Below are 18919 nucleotides of genomic sequence, written 5' to 3'. Positions count from 1 at the left end.
GCACTCTCGGGCCTGGCAGCCTGACGGTGTCCTGTCTGTTTGTCTGATGCTCGTGGGCCGGTGGGGTATGGATTTTAAAGTTATCATGATTCAGATCTGGGAAGGTTAACAGTGTGCCTGACCCGGAACAGTCCAGATGCCCGGTAATGAAAACGAGCTGGGCTTCTGCAGCCCGGATGTGAGACTCTAGGACAGAGTCTGGTGGGTGAGCAGGCAGTGTACCCATCCTCATGTGTGCCCCCAGCTCCTCGGGATGAGATGTGGCGCAGCTGAGGAGCTGTCCCAGCTCTGGTCTGGCCCTCTCCATCCTCCAGAGCCTGCCAGGCGGCCTCCTCTCTCCTCCCCTGGGACAGAGGCTTCCTTCTTGGGGTGGGAGAGTCGGGGGCAGGGTCAGACCTCCGGAGCCCCTGTGTCCAGCCCCCCAGGGCTGTGCGCTGGGGCTCCAGGGCCTGCCTCAGTTAGACACGGTGGTGGGCATCACGGGGGTGGCACCTGCAGTCAGAGCGTCCCTGGCCGGGCTCTGATTTCTGGGGTGGAGGTGATGGGGGCGGGGGATGAGCTGGAGAGAACTGGGGTGTAGAGCTGCAATTAGGAGGGGTTGAAGGTCGGGGCCTGGAATGTGGGAGGGAGGCACAGGGTTAAAAAGGGGTGTAATGTTAACTCTGTGAAACGGGTTAGCCTTAAAGAGTAAATAAGGGGTAGGAGACTTGCAGTTTGGGTCAAAGTTCGTCTCCATGGCAGAACCCGCGTGCCTGTGTCCCCACGGCCCTCGAAAGCCTGAATCTGGCTTTGTCTGGGAGGAGACCCAGCAAGGAGGCAGCTGGGGTGGCCAGCCAGGGACTGGGGAGCCCAGGGTGTGGCTGTGAGGAGTGGGGTGCGCGGCTGCCAGGAAAGAAAAGGCTTTTGTCCCTTGACAACTCATAAGGTCAGCACGACCCCCCCCCTCATGCTGCGAGCCTCCCAGACCAATATCGCCTTCCAGCGTTCCCACGGGACAGACGGGGAAGCAGGCGGGGGCAGCCGCATGCTGCTGGGGGTTCGGGGGGCTGGGAAGCGCCCAGCAGCTGACCTCCTGCCTCATCTGAGCTTATTGAGGGCCACGCCCAAAGGCCACACCAAGAGCCACGCCAGCAAGCTCAGCCCGGGGCTGTCGGTTGGACCTTCCCAAGAAGGATCCAGAGCATTAAAACAAAAACAAAAACCAGAGTGGTAGGACTGAGTGGGGGCCGCATTCCCCCACCTCATTCTCGAAAAGGTCTTGTGTTACCATTGCTTACAACCACGCTGTGGGGATCTCCTCTCTGTCAGAGATGCTTTCCAGGGAGATTTGGTGATGTGGGGGCTCCAGCATCAGTTAGCACAGGGAGTGGGCGGTCACAGGGCTAACTCCACCGCAAGGCTGGTGAAATCAGCACGTCCTGCAGCTGGTCCCCCAGAAACTGGGCGTGGGGAACCGACCTGGGTGTAGTCACTCCCATCCCCTACCCCGCCCCGCCCCTCCTGCCCCCCCAGGTCCCTCCAGGCCGTGGGTGCTGGCCTGCTGACAGGACCAGGGTGTTTATCAGGGTGGGCGGCCAAAGCTGGAGACAGGGAGGATGGTGTTACCCATGATTCCATCAATTTATTTATTTCATCGGAGCCTGGGTCTGGAGGCTGTGGGCTGATGTGCCGGTTGGAGGTTGACCTGGACCCAGTACGGGGGAGTCACAGGCCTTGAGACCGGCCAGCCTGGTCTCTGCTACCTGTCTGGTCCTGAATCTTTTGGAAGGTCCAACCGACAGCACAGACCCGGCCTGGAGTCCTTGACAGGGCCCGCAGTAGCAAGTGGCCAGCCCTCCTCTCTGAAGGTGCCAGCTCCCAACCTGCTCCCATCTTTGAGTCAGTGGGAGACTGTCTGAGGCTTCAGGATGTTCTCATGTCCCCTGTTGTTAAAGGGGGACTGGGAGGGGGACAGTCCAAGCAAAGTCTCTGTCTGCACCCAGCCACGGCCCTCCGTGGTCTCTCCGCTTGTGTGCCTTCATCCAGAAGCTTCCCCGACCCCACCGACCTCAAGGTGGCTTGGTTCTCCATTTCTGAGGGCCCCCCCCGCCCCCCCGCCGAGAGCTCAGTGAGGGGCAGGCTGTGCGGATCTTGCTCTCTCCTCTGTCCCTGGTGACTCTAGCTGCGTGCCAGGCGCATTAGAGGGGCCTGCAGAATATTTGTTGCTGGAATGAGTAAAGGAGTAAGCACTGATGGGGCCTCCCCAGCACACCATCCAGAGCGGGTAGAGGTCTGCCCCTTGTTGGGGGGGCAAGTTGGATTCTTTGTTCTTGAGGATCCCCCCAGGCTGAGCACCTGGGTCTTTTCCCTTAGGCAGAAAGAATGGGGACCCCCGAGGCTGTGAGGGGGCCTTCCACCTCTGCTGACCAGCATCATCACAGCCCAGAGCATTTCAGGAAGTCAGGCAGTCTGCACAGATTCTCACCTGTTGGTGGATGTGTTGGGCCCTTCCGCCTTCTCTTCCTCCCTGTCCTCTGCCACCTCCTCCTCCTCCTCCTCTACCTCCTCCTCCTCCTCCTCCTCCACCTCCTCCTCCTCCTCCTCCTCCTCCTCCTCCACCTCCTCCACCTCCTCCTCCACCTCCTCCTCCTCTACCTCCTCCTCCTCCTCCTCTACCTCCTCCTCCTCCTCCTCCTCCACCTCCTCCTCCTCCTCCTCCTCCTCCTCCTCCTCCTCCTCCTCCACCTCCTCCTCCTCCTCCTCCTCCTCCTCCTCCACCTCCTCCACCTCCTCCTCCTCCTCCTCCACCTCCTCCTCCTCCTCCACCTCCTCCTCCTCCTTCACCTCCTCCACCTCCTCCTCCACCTCCTCTTCTACCACCTCTTCCTCTCCCTCATCCTCTGCCTTCTTTTAAAAATTTGAACAAAGGCAGATGAAGGCTGGGCCTTGGCAGGGCAGGTCCCAGGCTGAGACTAGAAATGAATTATCAGCAGGCCGGCTCTCACTCCCAGGGGCTTGTCTGAGGTTCACAGCAGTAGGAGTGTGCTTGCCCTGAACACAGTTGTGCGTTGGTCCGCAAGCCTGCCACTGCCTGGGAGGCCTCCCCTCACGGATCTCTTTTACGGGTCTCCTCCTGGCTCCGTGAAGTCACAGCAGCCAGATACTTTGACCAGGGAGCACCGCGGGCCTTCCTCCTTGAGAATTGTAGTTGCCGTGGGAGAGGATGTGACTCTTGTCCCGTCTCACGGGCGGGAACTGCTGATCAGTGAGAAAATTGGGGCGATCCAGCCAGAGTCAGGAGGGGGTGCCAAGGCTGCGCCCTTCCTCTTTCGAGGCATCGCTTTCATGTGTGAGGTTCCCCAGAGGGTGGGCATGGGAGCCTGGGAACCAGAAGAGGTGGCCTGCCCAAACTCAGAGCACTACCTTGGGCCGAGTGATCCAGGCCGTTCCACCACTGCCTCCAGCCCCCATCTGGCCAGGTCGACTCCAGCTCCGCCGCGAAGCCCAGCTGAGGCTTTGGGCTTTCTTTTGACTCCAGACAGAGCCCTGGTCTCATCATAGGTGCCTGGGAAAATGCTCGGGCTGCATTTTGGGGGTGGAGAGGGGGACCTCTGGAAGACTGCCGAGACTCTGTCCAGAGACGCAGGTCTGGCATTGACGAACAGCGCGGCCTTCTGTAACGACGTCCCGTCGGGGAGGTTATCGGCCTGGTGCCCATTTCTTCCCCAGATGCCGAGTGAGCACCCTGAGAGCCCGTTTCCCGGTGCCCAGCGCAGAGCCTAGTGCTGAGCAGGGGGCGGTGTCTGCGAAGGGAATCAGTGCACGAGGCCACGGGCAGGGGCAGGCCGGCCAGCGGCCTCTGGCTGTCAGATGCTCGGCCAGAGCTCAGGGCCCTCTCCCGTCTCCCCTTGATGTGCTTCACCAGGCCTCTTGCGCTGCCCCTTCCTGAGCGGAAAATGTGAGGCCTGGCCTCCCGAAGGGACGCGTGGGGGTGGGAGCGGACATTACTCAGCTCCCGGGCAGACAGGAAGCTAGCGCCTGGGAGAACGAGGGTCCTGCTTCCATCTTCCTGCAGGGTCGCGGTGGGCGGGGGCTGGGCAGCACTTGGGGGCCTCTCTCGTTTGTGCCTCTCAGATGAGAGGCCCCTCCTGCCCTGGGCTTCCAGGTGCCGCGCTTCCTGCCTGCAGGCTGGACGCAGGCGCTGGTTCCTCCAGGGCCTCCACCAGTTCTGCTGTGTGCGTGTTGGTGCTGGAGGCTGATAAGCCCGTCCCTGGCCTTGTCCCTTTGAGGAGCCTGCAGGAAAGGGACAGGCGCACAGAACATGGGATCCTGCCAGGCTGTAGGCTTTCTGAGGGCAGGAGGTGTGTCTTTGAAGAAGAGTATCTTGCTTTTTATCTCATTTCACAAGTATTATATTATTGTAGAAAAAAGGAAGCCAAAAAAAAGACACTCAAAACCACCAATGTTTGGGCCTGTTTTTCTTAGACTTTTCTGTGTATGTAATCAAAGTCTTGTTTTCTTAAAAAAAGAAAAAAAAAAAAAACAAAAACGGGGCGGGATGGTGTATTGCTGAAGCCACCATGTTTCCCCCACACAGTCTTCCCGCCCCGCCCGGCCCCTGCCCCCTCACTGATATGGCATTTTTAAAGGTTGTCGGGTCATCCCAGTGACTGGAGGCCCCCTTCCTGAGCCTGCTTTTTGCTCAGCTCTGAGCTGGTGGCAGGGTGGCCATGACCCTGTGAGCTCAGAGCTGTGACTAGGCCTTTCCTACAGAGGGGGGAGCTAACTCGCCAGACCCCATGCAGCCACAAGGGTGTCTCTGGCTCCAAGGCCCGAGTTTGGGCCACTTGGGGGGAAGGACGGTCCAGGCCCACCCCACTGCTTTTTGTTATCCAAGGATGTTCTCTTCTGGGCTTTATCCCTCCATCCCACCCCCCAGCCCTCACCGCAGAACAGGTGCTCAGCAAACGGCTGTTGAGAAGCTGATGGCAGAGACAGGGCACCAGCAAAAGCCCCTCAGAGGAGGCTGCGCTGGTGTGATGCTGAAGGCAGGTGTATGATGGCCTGGGAGGCTTGGGCAGCCTGTCAGGAGGAGGTGGGGAAGGGAGGAAGATGCCTGGCGCCAGGGCTGGGGGTGTCTTGGGTCACCTGTCTCTCGGAGTGCCAGCACAGCCAGGCTAGGGGCTGGCACACAGGGGTTCCTGGAGGACGGAGAGAAAAGGCGAGGCTACTTCTGTGGGCCCTGGGATCCGGACCAGACACAGCTCCCTGCAGGCGGCCCCTGGCACCCCACTGTGGCTTCCCCCGAGCAGGTCCTGGCCCTGTAGTGGGGTCCTAAGCAAGTGGGTCACCTCTGACCCCGGCTTCTGGGTGTAGCATGGCCAGGGTGACCACGGCCGTGAATCCCAGTGTGTCTCAGGAGCTCTTTGTGAGAAGACCAGGGCTTCCCGCCTCCTGGCTCTTGCTGCCCTCGGGTGGGGCCCTCCACTACCCAGAAATGCAGACTGGCTGGCAGGGGTGGGCCCCTGGGGAGCAGGTGTGCCACCCTTGCCCAGGACTTGCTATTTACAGCGGTGTTGCCTCTCCTGCCCCCCCGCCCCGGCCTTTCTCCCATGTCTCCACAGGGTCTATGAGGAAAGTGTGCCCCAACCCCAGCCCAGATTCTGCCTCTGCCACCTCTTGCTGTGTGGCCTGGGGCCAGTCCCTCCCCTCACTGGATGGTGGGGTGAGGGTGGGATGACGTGTGGACAGGGCCCGGCACACACTGGCGCAGGGGGGTCATTTGCTCTTAGGAGGCCTGGCTGGTGGGGGGGCTCTGCTGCAGGGCCAGAGGCGGGGTCCGAGAGCAAGTGGCATTCACAGGCTCAGGGGGTGCAGGTGGGTCGGGGGCCTCCCTTGAACGACGAGGCTTCTCCTCTCCCAGACCCTCTGGACCCTTCACTGCCCCACGCGTTCCAGACCTGTCTCCTCATCTGTTCAGGTCCCTCTTGACCCCTCTGCCCGCCGAGCTCTGTGAGCTTCTGGCCCTGGCTTTCTGTGCGATACTCACACGGAGCCCCTCACCTCTGCTCACCGCCCCCCACCCACGTCTCCTTTGGAAAGGGAGCTGAGCTGGGAGGGCCCGGCCACTCCCAGTTTGCTCCAGCATCTCCTGAGTTCTTGTCCCACATGGCAGGGCCTATGGGGGACCCCCAAGTCCCCCAAGACCCTGCTCCCTGATCTGCAAACCCCAGATCCACCCCAGGCTCCCACGCTGGCTAGCAGCTGTGAGTCAGTTCCGCTGTCCACAGAGAAGGCACCTGGGTAGCAGCTCACCTCCTGCGTGCCGGCCACTAGGCTGGGTGCTGGGGGTACCACAGGGTGTCCCGGCCAGGGCTGGGGGCTGCTGGTGCGAGGAAGCAGGCAGGAGGCCATACTGCTAGTAGGCAAAGGGGCAGGGGTAGGTTGGGGCCAGGCCACGTGGCTCAGAGACAGTCCCCTATGTCACCCCTGAGCCTCGGCCACTTCTCATGTTCACTGTGCACGGTGCCCACCCCGGGGGCTGGAGCAGCTCTCTTCCCAGCCGGGACCCAAGGCTCTTGGCCTCCTGCAGCCTACTCCCCGTGACGCTGCTACTCGCGGCTGGGCATCCTCCCTGGTCACTGTCACGTGGGGAGAGGGTTGTGGCCCCTTCACCAGGCCTCCCTGGCAAGGCTTCCTGCAGTGGGCTCTTAAATTGAGCCTTCCTCCCCGACACCTGCTGATCCTGGTGCTGTCCGTCTCCCTGACCCCACCTGTCTCAGGTGAGGCTGCAAACTGTCTGGGCCTCGTTTTCTGGCTACAGGTCACGTACTCCTCCTTCCAGAGTGATAGCTGTTTGCTCCTATTCAAGACTCCAAACATCCACACCGGATGAAGAGGTGGCAGTGGCCTCCAGCCTGCCCCTCCCCTAGGAGCAAAGAACTAGGGCCCAAGTCCTTCCGGGGATTGGCTGTGGGCCACCGTGGCAGTCCCGGGTCACAGGAAAGTGTCCGTCATCAGCTGGGCTGCAGGCGGCCCAGACAATGCTGGGCTGTCCTGGCCTCCGGCCGCTGCGGGGTAAGGGAGGCTGGGAGACAGCACCGAGAGATCCCTTTATCCCGGGAGCAGGCCAGGCCTGCACAGCCCTGGCCTTGTGCAGGCTGCCAGGGCCCCAGACCCTCGCAGGCCCCCAGACACCTGGCGAGAACACAGGGCAGGGCAAGCTCCACGGCCCTAGAGGTGAAGTTCACCTGCTAAGAAAGGGACAGGGAGATTCCCCCACACCTAGAATTTTCGCCTCTGCCTGCTGGGCTATTGGCGGAGTCAGAGCCCTGCTCTTCCCCCCGCCCCCCCACAGCCCGGGACACATGGAGACCCGACTCCTTTTTGATCCTCTTTGGAGGCAGGCCTGCTGTGCTAGAGAGGAGGCCAGGGGAGGGGTGTGTGCCCAAGAGGCATCGCTACCAGAGCCTGTCCAAGGAACCAGGAAGTGACCAGGGCCACGTTGGCGTCATCACTCTGACCTAAGGACTGGGATGCACCAAACGCAGAGTGGCTTCCGGGAGGGCAGGTGGAAGGCCTGCCACACACACACACTCACACACACACTCACACAGGCTCTGGCGAGCTCACACACACACACACACACACACACACACACACACACACACACGCAGGCTCGGGCCATGGCCCTGCCCCATGAATCATTCACACATGGCTGCCCGGAGTGGCTCTGTTTGCTCTCAGAACACATCATTTGTTTTGGGGTTGGGGGGGGCATGCAGTGGCTCTCTCAGCTAGAGCCTTGCACACTGAATTAGCAAGGAGTTCTCACTGCCTGTGCTTGGCCTTGAGGGCGGGGCCTGGGAAGATAGACCCAGGCTGTCCCTGTTGGGAGTCTTTCCTCGGGGGCACGTTTGGCCAGTATCTGCTTGGGAGGGGCTGCAGAATGTGGGACAGTGGTGGGGGGCAGGGGGGCTGTCCCATAGTACAGAAGGGTAAAGCAAGGCCTAGAGAAGAAAGAGCACCAGAGGTGCTTTGGGAGTCAGACAACACCGGAGCTCACCAAGGGCTCTTGCATTCATGCCGTGTGACGGCTGATGACTTCCCTCTGGGATCCTCTGGTTCCTCCCTGGCATCTGCTGTGGGGGTGGTTGTGCAAATCAGGCAATGAGGAGACCTCCCGGCACCTGGCACACTTGGTGTTCACTCCCACCGAAGGCCAAAGGAGGCACCCGACCCCAGTGTCCCACCACCAGCCCTGCCCAGGCCACCTGCCCCAAGACCCCAACTCTCATCTGCTGGCTTGGACAACTCTGAGAAATGATTTCAGTTTTAGGGGAAAATCATGAAAACCTGGGTCTGCCCCGTCTGATAGAGGAGCCACATTGAAGTGTACCCTATGTGTAAAATCCACACTGAGTTTTTTCAGAGACTTCCTATGAAAAAAGGATGTGAAGTATTTCAATTTTAACACAGTATTAATTGTTGAAATGACAATATTTTGGATATATTGGGTTAGATAAAATTATTAAAATTTATTCCACCTGGAGTTCCCGTCGTGGCTCAGTGGTTAGTGAATCCGACTAGGAACCATGAGGTTGCAGGTTCGATCCCTGGCCTTGCTCAGTGGGTTAAGGCTCCGGCGTTGCCGTGAGCTGTGGTATAGGTCACAGATGTGGCTCGGATCCCTCGTTGCTGTGGCTCTGGCGTAGGGCGGTGGCTACAGCTCCGATTAGACCCCTAGCCTGGGAACCTCCATATGCCACGGGAGCGGCCCTAGAAAAGGCAAAAAGACAAAAAAAAATTTATTCCACCTGGGAGTTCCTGTCATGGCACAGCAGAAACGAATCCGAGCTAGGAACCATGCGGTACCATGAGGTTGCTGGTTTGATCCCTGGCCTCCCTCAGTGGGTTAAGGATCCTGCTGTGAGCTGTGGCGTAAGTCGTAGATGTGGCTCGAATCTGGTGTGGATGTGGCTGTGGCTGTGGTGTAGGCTGACAGCTACAGCTCCAATTAGACCCCTAGCCTGGGAATCTCCATATGCCAAGGGTGCGGCCCTAAAAAGAAAAGAAAACATAATAATGATAATAGAATAAAAGGTATTCTATCTCTTTCTTTTTACTTTTTTAAATGTGGCTCCTAGAAAACTGAAAATTTCGTCGGTGGCTTGCATTAAGCTTCTGTTGGACAGCATCGCTGTAGACACTGAGGGCCTCAGGTGTTGACACCTGCTTAAGGAAGGAGTCAAAGGTCAGGGAGAAAGGTGGATGCTGTGGAATAGGGGTGCTGGGGGTGCTGGGAGGCGAGAGTGGAGGCCGGATGGGGAGCAGAGCCTGAGCCAGGCTCTCGGAACCACTCGGAACCACTAGAGCAGGGCGCCTGGAGAGGCAGCTAGGTGGGCGGCAGGGTCTGAAGACCAGGCTGAGGGGTGGCTGCCCAGTGTGGCCCTACCGCCCAGGATGGTGGGATCCCAATGGCACTGCCTCACCCAGCTCCTCAGTGTCCCCCATTTGACCCCAGCCTCCCCCACCCCCCACCCCCGCCACTTCCTTCCGGGAGGAAGAGCAGGGTAGCCTGCCAGGAGCCCAGTGCTCCTGGGAACTATGCATCATGTAAACACGGCCCGACCGCCAGCCTTTGTCAGAGCAGGCGGAGGCCAGCCTGGTGAGGTGCACACCCCAAATTCAGAGCCGAGTCAGGGCGCCCCCAGACTGCAGCCCAAAGCCATGTGGCCTGGTTCTTCAGCGTCCAGCAGGGCCACCCCCGGCGCCGTGGGACTGCTGGCTCCAGCGCTCTCCCCTCCCGCCTCCGCCCGGCTCATCTCTTTTGTGTGTGAATTATTGATGCCCCCTCCTCTCCCCTGCTTGGAAGCCCGTGAAGGAGGGAGGCGAGCCTCCCGGCAGCCGCACCTCTGGCCCCAGGGGCAGCCTGCCCCAGCACGCTGGGCCCGAGGACCTTTGCGCCCTTGCCCAGGTTCCTCGGGAGCCGGCGAGGGTCGCCCCTGGGAGAGGGCACCGCTGGCTGTGGCCCCAGAGCCCGGTGTGGCGATTGGCGGCTCGCACAGAGCTGGGCTTGTGCGGGCTGTGGGGCGCTGGCGCCCACATAAGGGCATTGTTTGCTGAGGTAAAAGGGGTTTTTGTCTCCTCCTGGAGACTGGACAGAGGGAGGAACAATTTCCCCCATTCATCGCTAATTCCCCCATTTGAATAGCAGCGCACTGCCCCACGTTACATAGATGGGCACACAGTCCTTCCCTGCCCGTAGGCATTCCGGGCACAGGTGGTGGGCCCTGCGTCCTGCCCAGACCGGGAGCTGCCCTTGGCCAGAGCTGGGGGAGGCCCGGTTTTGTGCACATGCCTGGGCGGGGTGCCTTCCTGCTGCTTTCCCGTGGCCCCTGCTGCGCTGTCTCTGTCACGACAGTCACAGGTTGGGGGCAGTCTTGTCCTGCTGGCCTTGTTCTGGACTCCAGCAGGCCAGCCCTGGTTGGGGTGCCCGTCCTGGAGGGGCCTCCTGGCACAGCCACAAGATAAAAACCAGGTGGAGACAAGAGGGTCACATCCAGCTCCAGGCCACGTTCCTGGAGGCCCGCACCCCCAGAAGGCTGGACTCCTGCTCTCCGTGTCCCCGTGGGGCCGGCTGGCTTCTTTCACAGGGTCATAAAGTGTCAGAGCCCAAAAGGGCGTCAGCGGCAACTCCCTGGACTACAGATAAGAGGAGCCAGGGAGGCGGGCTGTGCCCAAGGTCAGGAGGCAGCGAGGCCCCGCACCTGCTCCCCTGGCGCTGCTCATTTGGGCATGGGTTTGGGTGTATGGCTATGTCTCCCTCAGACCACATTCGTTTGGAGAGGGCTGGGAGGAGCAAAGAACCAGGAATCGAGGGGTTCCAGCTCGCCCCAGCCTGGGATGCTGAGGTTTCTCTCTGTGTGGGGCACTGGGGGAGGGCCCTGCGGCCAGCCCCTCCTGGGGGTTGGGGTGGGCCACACGGAGGAGCAAGCTGGTGGGGGCTCCCTTCCCCCCAGGCCTTCCTGGAGGCAGGGCCATGGATCACTCAGCGACCACACGAGGCACACCAGATGCAGATCTGCCTCCAGCCGGCTTCAGCAGTAAGGAAGTCATCGGCTCCTCTAACTAGAAAGTCTTTGGCTTTAGGCACAGATGGATTTAGGGGGATTTGCCTGTGCCAGCCTGTCAGCCCTGCCTTCCGGGCGTGGGTCTCCCTGCTGAGTGGGCTCAGCAGCCCCCGGGGTGGGAAGGAGCATGCTTCCTCCCATTTGCTTCTGCATAAGTCCCTGGACTGACTTCCATGGGTTCAGCCTGGTCACGTGCCCATCATGGATCGCCGAGATGGGCTGTGCTGACTGGCCAGGCCCAGGGCGTCTGCTCAGCCTGGAAGACTCGAGGTGGCCTCTCCAGAGGAAGGGGTGTGGTTTCTGGAGAGGCAGGAGTGATCTGGGGCAGCTTGTGGGGGGCTGGGCTCAGAGCTTAGACGTACTATGTGAGGAGGCGATAAATACTCTGAAAAAAATGGGTAAAGGGGTCAGTGTGTCAGAGGGGGTCAGGGAGGTCTTACTGAGAAGGTGACCTTTCAGCAGAGCCCTGGAGGGGAGGGGGGTGGAATGTCCTGAGAAGAAGGAACAGCAAGTGAAAGGCCAGAGCCCAGCTGGATGGGGGGACAGAGGGGCTGCCGGAGGGGCTGCCAGAGGGCCCAGTGGTACTGGAGAGAGGCTGGCTTCAGCTTGGGGGTTTGAACTCAGTCCCTGAGCTATGGCTCAGCCACTGTGGGGGGCTGATGGACAGACACAGCCGCCCCACCCCTAGCGGCATCTCTGCCCTTTCGGGGGTCAGGGAGCTTCAGCCCTGACCCCAGGCCTTCTCAGCATTGTCCTTGGAGGCTGCTTCTGTGGCCACTTCTTCCAACAAGCCTGCCCTGCTTCCCTCCCTCCTCCTTCATGCACAGACACCCTCCCTGGCGTGAGCTTTGCAGAGGGGTGATCCGGAAGTGGGGCCTTGATGGGGCGCTGCAGTCAGAGAGGGCTTCCCAGAGGAGGACGGAGCTGCAGGGACCGGGGACGTGGAGACTCAGGACGCTCTCTCCAGAGCCTTGTGTTCCCCCTTGAACCCTTGTTCGATTGCTCGCTCCCTAGGGCATGAGCCTCCGGGACAGTAACCCCCCCATCTCTGCACAGGCCTGACACACAGCAGGTGCTGCAGAAAGGGCAGAGGGCTAGAAGGGCATCTTGCCAGCGCTGTCCTTTCCCTCCTCCCCTCACCATGCCCATCTCGGAGGTGTCCCCGGAAGCCTGGGATCCAGCCTGGGAAGTGAGAAGGTGTGGGGGGGTGCAGGGAATCAATCAGGTTTTTTCCAAGCACCTATTCTCTGTACCAGGTATTGTCTACACCTTATAAATCCTATTTTACTGACATGACACCCGTTTTGGAAGGAGGTACAGGGGCATCTTCGAGGATACACGGCTGCTCTCCGTCCTGCCTAAAGCCCACGGCCTTCCTCATTGGCAGAATTGGAACCGGGTTCAGGCAGCGCCGAGCATGCTGGGTTGAGGGCAGCACACGTGGGGCAAGGCACTTGCGATTCGCCTGTGCCTCAGTGGGCTCTGTGTGTGGCTGGCTGTCCCTGACACCGGCTGCAGTGTGGACACGGGAGAGGCTTGGCCTGCGAGTACATGGGGTGGCAGCAAATGGAACTTGTAAACTGGAACCCGCTGGTTTGCTCAAGGATTTTGGTTTGGTTTGGGGGGATTTTCTTTTATGGTGAAAAATGCTATGAAATGCACGATTCACCATTTTAACCCTTTTTTGAGCGTGCAATTCAGTAGCATAAAGTACTCTGATAATGTTGTGCAACCAGCACCATTATTTCCAAAATAGCGTTTTCATTGCTCTAAACAGAAATTCTGTAACCATGAAGCGGATACTCCCCATCCACCCTTCCCCAGCCCCGGTGACCCTAATAGATTTACGGTCTCTGGGAATGTGCTTGTTCTAAACATCGCACGTAATGAACTCATTTAATATTCTTCTGTTGTGTCTGACTTCACTTCGCATACGCTTCCAGAGCTCATCCGTGTTGTAGCGTGTATCAGAATTTCATTACTTTTTATGGCTGAGTGAGATTTCATTGCAGAAGTTCCCAGGACAGGGAGGGAACCTGGGCCCTAGCAAGGGCAGCACTGGATACTTAACCCACTGAGCCACTGGGAAACTCCCGTGGACCATTTTGTTTGTTCATTTGTCTGGCAAGGTTTTTCTCAAAGTGTAAACCATCTGAGTCACCAATATTTAAAAATCTGGAGTTCCTGTTGTGGCTCAGTGGGTTAAGAACCTGAAATAGTGTCTGTGAGGATGTAGGTTCGATCCCTGGCCTCATTCACTGGGTTAGGGATCTGACGTTGCCACAAGCCGAGGCATAGGTCACAGAGGCGGCTCAAATCCAGTGTTGTCATGACTGTGACACAGGCCAGCAACTGTGGCTCCAATTTGACCCCAAGCCTGGGAACTTCCGTATTCTGCAGGTGTGGCCGTAAAAAGAAGAAAAACCTAGGAGTTCCCGTCGTGGTGCAGCGGAAGCAAATCCGACTGGGAACCATGAGGTTGCGGGTTCGATCCCTGGCCTCGCTCAGTGGGTTAAGTATCCGGCGTTGCCGTGAGTTGTGGTGTAGGTCGCAGACATGGCTCGGATCTGGAGTTGCTGTGGCTGTGGCGTAGGCCAGCAGCTGTAGGTCTGATTGGACCCCTAGCCTGGGAACCTCCATGTGCCCGCGAGTGGCCCTAAAAAGACAAAAAAAAAAAAAAAAAAAATCTATATATTTACATAATGGTGCATATTTCCAGTTTCTTCTAAAAACTTGGAATGTGTAGCCTCCCAAGGACTGGGCTCCTGCCCTGGTGGGTCCACTTCCCCTTCCAGGCGGCAACTGTGTGGTAGGAGGGAGTGTGCTGCCTTTGGAGCCAGAGCCTGGGGCTCCCTGGCTGGGCAGCCCAGGTGCATAGCCCTGGGGCGAGGGTGTTGGCAGCTCAAGAGTCTGGGCTGGCACCCAAGGTTCCTAAGCTGGGAGGGTCCTGGGAGGGCTCGCCTGCGCACGTGTCCACACTCACATGCAGCCTCACAGCCCTGAAGTCTCCTTTGTGCTCACACCTGGAGATGCACAGGGCAAGAGGGTCCATCCTCCCTGGAGAAAGCCTGGTGAGGAGGCAGGTGGCTGGGCTGCACCTCTGGGCCTGTGTATGGTGTGTACCACAAGAGGCCGTGGTCCTGAAGCCCACCTGAGTGCAGTGACAGTTGGCTCCCTTTGTGCCAGCTGTGGTGCCCATTGACCCTTCTGGTAACCCTTCCAGAGGAGGCGAACAAGGCTCTCTGAGGTCAAGAAAGTGGCCTTTTGGGGGTGGTGCCAGGGTGGGAAAGCGGGCTAAGAATGGGTACTGGCCAGAGTTCATAGCTCGCACAGTCGGCCAGGATGGGTCAATCCTTGCTCTCCAGCTCCTCAGCCCTGGCAGAGGCTCCTGGAACCCCAGGCGTTGGGGCTTCTCCGGGCAACAGGCCAGGCCCTAGTGGGAGGGGGGCAGCTCTCAGGACCGAACCTGAGTGAGTGAAGGAGGCATGAAGTCGCCCTCAGAAGGATGGGCACCAGGCTGGGGTCTGGGCTGTGTGTACCTCCTCCCTAGGGAAGCGGGGGAAGGAGGCCGTCTGAGAAGGCAGGGTTGAGCCAGGCCTTGAAGGAGGCCTGAAACGTACTGAGCTGCAAGCAAGGTGGTGGATGCGCACAGCAGAGCCCAAGCAAAGGGCTGGATGTGGGAGGTTCGGCAGTGGCCAATAATGTGCGACTGGGCTGGGGGAGGCGGCCAAGGTCACGGGACCAAGAACACACCCTGCTATCCTTTGCAGGCTATGGGGGACAGAAGGTTAGGGAACAGGGGAGTGACAGGCTGGTGCTGGGAAAGAGTAAGGCGGAGACGGGGAGGGTGTGACCTAGAGGAGCTGGGGTGCCAAGAGCCGGGTCATCCAAAGAGGCTGGATGGGGCAGGGGAGGGGTGGGTGTGGTTGTGCTTCAGTAATGTGCCTCTGTCCCCCCCAGGAGGGCTGGCATCTTGGTTGTAGTCACTACTTTGTTTCTCAGCTTGGAACAAGGCCAGCACGCAGTAGGTGCTCAGTAAATACCCTGGGTAATTTGTTCATTCCACAAATGTCCAGATTAGTCACTGGAGACACTGCCAGAAGAAAACCAGACCCGTCTGTGATTGAGGAGGAGGGGATGGGCGGTGAATTTCCAGAGGTAGCAGGGCTGCTGGCCTGGGGACTCTGGGGTGTAGGTGAGCAAGGGGGGACCTCTGGGGCGGCTTTGAGTAGAGTGTGGAGTTGCCCTGTAGGAGGGTGGAGGGGGCAGTGGCTGCCAGAGGAAAAGGAGGAAAAGCAGCCTGGCCGTGGGGACCTGCTGCGGCCGAGGGGGAGGGGTGCCACCGCGCCGAGGCCTTTCCCATCCCCCTCTGCCCAGGGCCCTGACTGCTTGATGGGCAGCCTGGCTCCGCCCCTGGGCAGCCGGGAGGCCAGCGATTGGTTGGGGAGCTAGAGCCGCTTGGTCGCCATGGGGACGCTGGGGAGGTGCAGAGGTGCGCGTGCCCAGTGCCCAGCACCAGGGACTAAATCTTCATAATCTGCTGGCCGGGAGGGTGGGGGTGGGGTCGTGCGCGACCCTGGCCAGGGGGAAGGGGCGCCCTGGGAGGCGGTCAGGGATCACTGTGGCTGCCCTTCCCCCACCCGCTCTGGTTGCAGGTGCAGAGCCGGCACCTGGGCGCCACCAGGAACCACGCGGTACTCACCTGACAGTGACCCCGGGAGCTTGAGTGCAGCTTTGGCCTCAACCTTCTCAGCTGATCAAGCAGCAGTATGGGGCAGAGTGGGAAAAAGAGGCCTGGAATTTATCTGAAAGGTCTAGCTCTCTAGTTAAAAGTTTGTCTTCCTGGATCCCCCAGGCAATGCTGCGCTCTCTGCAGCAGGGGGCGCCCTCCACAGAGCTTTGTTGAGCTGTCACTTCAGGAAAACAGGGGTGGCCCATTGAGGTGCAGGGGATGCAGACCCCAGACCCTGTAACCCTGGCTCTGGATGTCCAGTGCCACGTGGCCGTGCACAGAGGGCAGATCTTTGCATAAGCTGCTAGGATTTGCCTGGGCCTGCTTGCTGGAGGGAGTGACAAACTGGGGCAGGGGTGTCACAGTGAAGCCATCCTTCCTCAGACAGAGGAGGGAGAAGTTCAAGGGCATGCTGTGGGGAGGGGATCCTGTGAGGAGACGGTGTGAAGGGGCAAGGCAGTGCTGAACTGGGGGAAAGGGGGTTGCTGGCCAGGCCGCATGCAGCCACTGGGGTGTCCCAGGACCCCTGACAAGCGGTCAGTGGCCACAGCCACTCACTCCCAGGTCCTGGAAGCTGGATGTGGCACCTGGGGGTGCAGAGTGTGGGAGACCACCACGCCCTACATACGCCATGGCCGCTTCGCCCTGGTGGCCCCAGTTTCAGGCAGAGGGACCCTGCCCCCACCTCAGGCTGGGGCAAGGCCAGCCGCTTGGAGTTCCAGTGGGGACAGCAGCACTCACCTCCTGCCCAGGCCTGCTCGTGAGGACAGTGCAGGGCAAGTACTCCCTGGGGCTGCCACAGCCGTGGGAGCCAGGGGCACTTGGGGGCCAGTGGGTGCTGGGGTGGGGCCTCACACCCAGGCCTCTCGTTCCAGACGATTCCTCCTCCGAGAGCGGCAGTGGCAATGGCTCCTCCACCCTGAACCCGTCCACCTCAAGCAGCACCCAGGGAGACCCCGCCTTTCCCGAGATGAATGGCAACGGCGCTGTGGCCCCCATGGACTTCACCGCCACCGCCGAGGACCAGCCCATCAACCTGTGTGACAAGCTCCCGCAGGGCTCAGCGCTCGGCACGCCCTCCTACCCCTCAGACGGCTGTGGCGCCGATGGACTGAGGAGCCGTGTCAAGTACGGGGTGAAGACCACCCCCGAGGTGTGTGGGGCTGCGGGCTGCTGGCCCACCTGAGCTGTGAGCCTCTGCCGCTCCCCTGAAATGAAATCGTGGTCCTGGGGTTGTGACACCAGCGTAGTGGCCATGGCTGCTATGCCATTGTTTTCCTGCGGAGGCTCCGAAACAGGAGAACACTCGTGTGTGTGACCTTGAGCAGGGCCCTCGCTTCTCTGAGCCTGGGGGTTGATGGCTCCTGCCTTGGTGGAGGTGGCGGGTGACATGTGGTCTGGCCCCCTCCGCCTCCAGAATAGAGCCTGCTGCGAAGAACAGCAAGTGGCCGCCTTCAGCACAGAGGCCCAAGGCCTCGCGTTTCCTGGTGGTTCTGCATGCCTGTCCCCATTGTACAGATGGTGTAGAAAAAGGGCGGGGCCTTGGTGGCCCTGGGGATGTGGATGTGGACGTGTGAAACACAATAGACCAGGCTGATGGTGGGGGGAGGGTGGTGGACAGGTGTCCCAGCATTTGGCAGTCCCCACCTTCCCCGTGTCGCTTCTCCCGCTAAGGTTTTCTGCAGCGGTGCAACGCGGCACTGGGTGTAGGATCTCTCCCGGCGGTTTTCTGCAGGGCTGGGGGGCCAAAGGTGCCTTCACAGAGCCCTGCACAGGTTTCTTACTCTCCCAGGGCCTGTTTCTTCTGCAGAGAGTGTGGGGTGGGTGCTGGCCTCCGAGGGCACATCTCGTCAGAAAATTATATACAAACAGGTATTCAGTTGTCGCTGTGTGTCTGAGCCCAGACTGTGGAGCAGGTCCTGGCCAGAGCACCGTCTTTTTTTTTTTTTTTTTTTTTGGCTGCCCTGCAGCATGTGGAGTTCCCAGGCCAGAGATCAGATCTGAGCCACAGCTGCGGCAATGCCGGATTCTTTAACCCACTGTGCCAGGCTGGGAATCGAACCTGTGTCCTGGTGCTGCAGAAATGCCGCCAATCTCATTGAGCCACAGAGGGAACTCTGGCCTTCCCCTGTTTGATTGGGTCCAGGGGCAGACACAGCTGCTGCCTCAGCAGGCAAAGAGCTGGAGAGGGTGAGCTTGCCGCCGTGATCTCAGGCCACACGTGTGAACCAAGGAAGTGAGATGGGAGCATGCGCGTGCCACCAATAACTCATCCGCCTCCTTTAGACACTGGCCAGAGGATTGGCCGAGGGCCACCTGGGAATGTGACTTGCCCAAGGCATCTTTGACTCTCCATTGTGAGTCTGACACAGCCCATCGGGAGGCCAGAGGACCTGGGTGTCCCTGACCCTGAGGAGTCTATGTAGATCAAGAGATGGGCCTGAGGCCAGGGACCCTGGGAGGGCCAACTCCTGTGGGTGTGGTCACGTGGAGGCTGGTGATGGCAGCCACTGCCGGACAAGGCACCAGTCAGTGAGAGACATGTACCGTCTGGGCCACTGTGTGGCCACATTACAGGGTCTGTTTGTTTCCTGGGCCTGACTGCCGGATGCCCACCTCCGTGAGGGCAGAGACTGTGTGTCCAGGACACTGCTAGTCAGAGTCCCACTGAGTGAAGTGAGGACTTGCCAAAGCTGCAAGCTTTCCAAAAGGCAAAAGACAGCGGTCCTCCGAGAGCCTCCCAGAGCACGTGTGCGGGGGCAGGGGGAGGGGTGGGCGCACAGGGAGAAAGCAGGGAGGAGAGTGGGAAAGTGCATTCCAAGGAGAGACGGGGAAGGGGCTTGTTCCAGGAGGGGCTCACAGGGCGAGTCCCTTCTCTGCTAGGACAGGTGACTGCCCGGTGGGCTGGGTCTGCTTCCGTCTTCCTTTCTGCACATGCGCTCTGCACTGGGGCTCACGGTGACTCGCATCAGTGGCAGCAGACAGGAGAAACACGGCCTGCGAGCCGCGGGGATGCACTCTGCCTGGTGGCCCTGACTCCGTGGCTGGTTTTCTCCCAGCCCATCTGTTCCTTGTC

General features: G+C 60.0%; 1 protein-coding gene across 10 annotated transcripts in view; it reads left to right on the top strand.

The window, feature by feature from the left end:
- NOL4L (nucleolar protein 4 like) overlaps positions 1-18919 on the top strand; it is a 130765-nt gene that overhangs the window by 101608 nt on the left and 10238 nt on the right. For all 10 annotated transcript variants that reach the window (XM_085003538.1, XM_021077429.2, XM_085003537.1 and 7 more), the window contains one exon: positions 16719-16996. In XM_085003538.1, coding sequence (XP_084859664.1) covers positions 16719-16996 — 278 coding nt within the window. The remainder of the gene's footprint in view (positions 1-16718; positions 16997-18919) is intronic.

The sequence above is a fragment of the Sus scrofa genome, chromosome 17 (genome assembly GCF_054392235.1).
Source record: "Sus scrofa isolate SSC_HxYL_T2T_F1_AM1 chromosome 17, Sscrofa_HxYL_maternal_Yorkshire_Landrace_v2.0, whole genome shotgun sequence".
Lineage (NCBI taxonomy): Eukaryota > Metazoa > Chordata > Mammalia > Artiodactyla > Suidae > Sus > Sus scrofa.
This window is presented reverse-complemented; position numbering and strand designations above follow the sequence as displayed.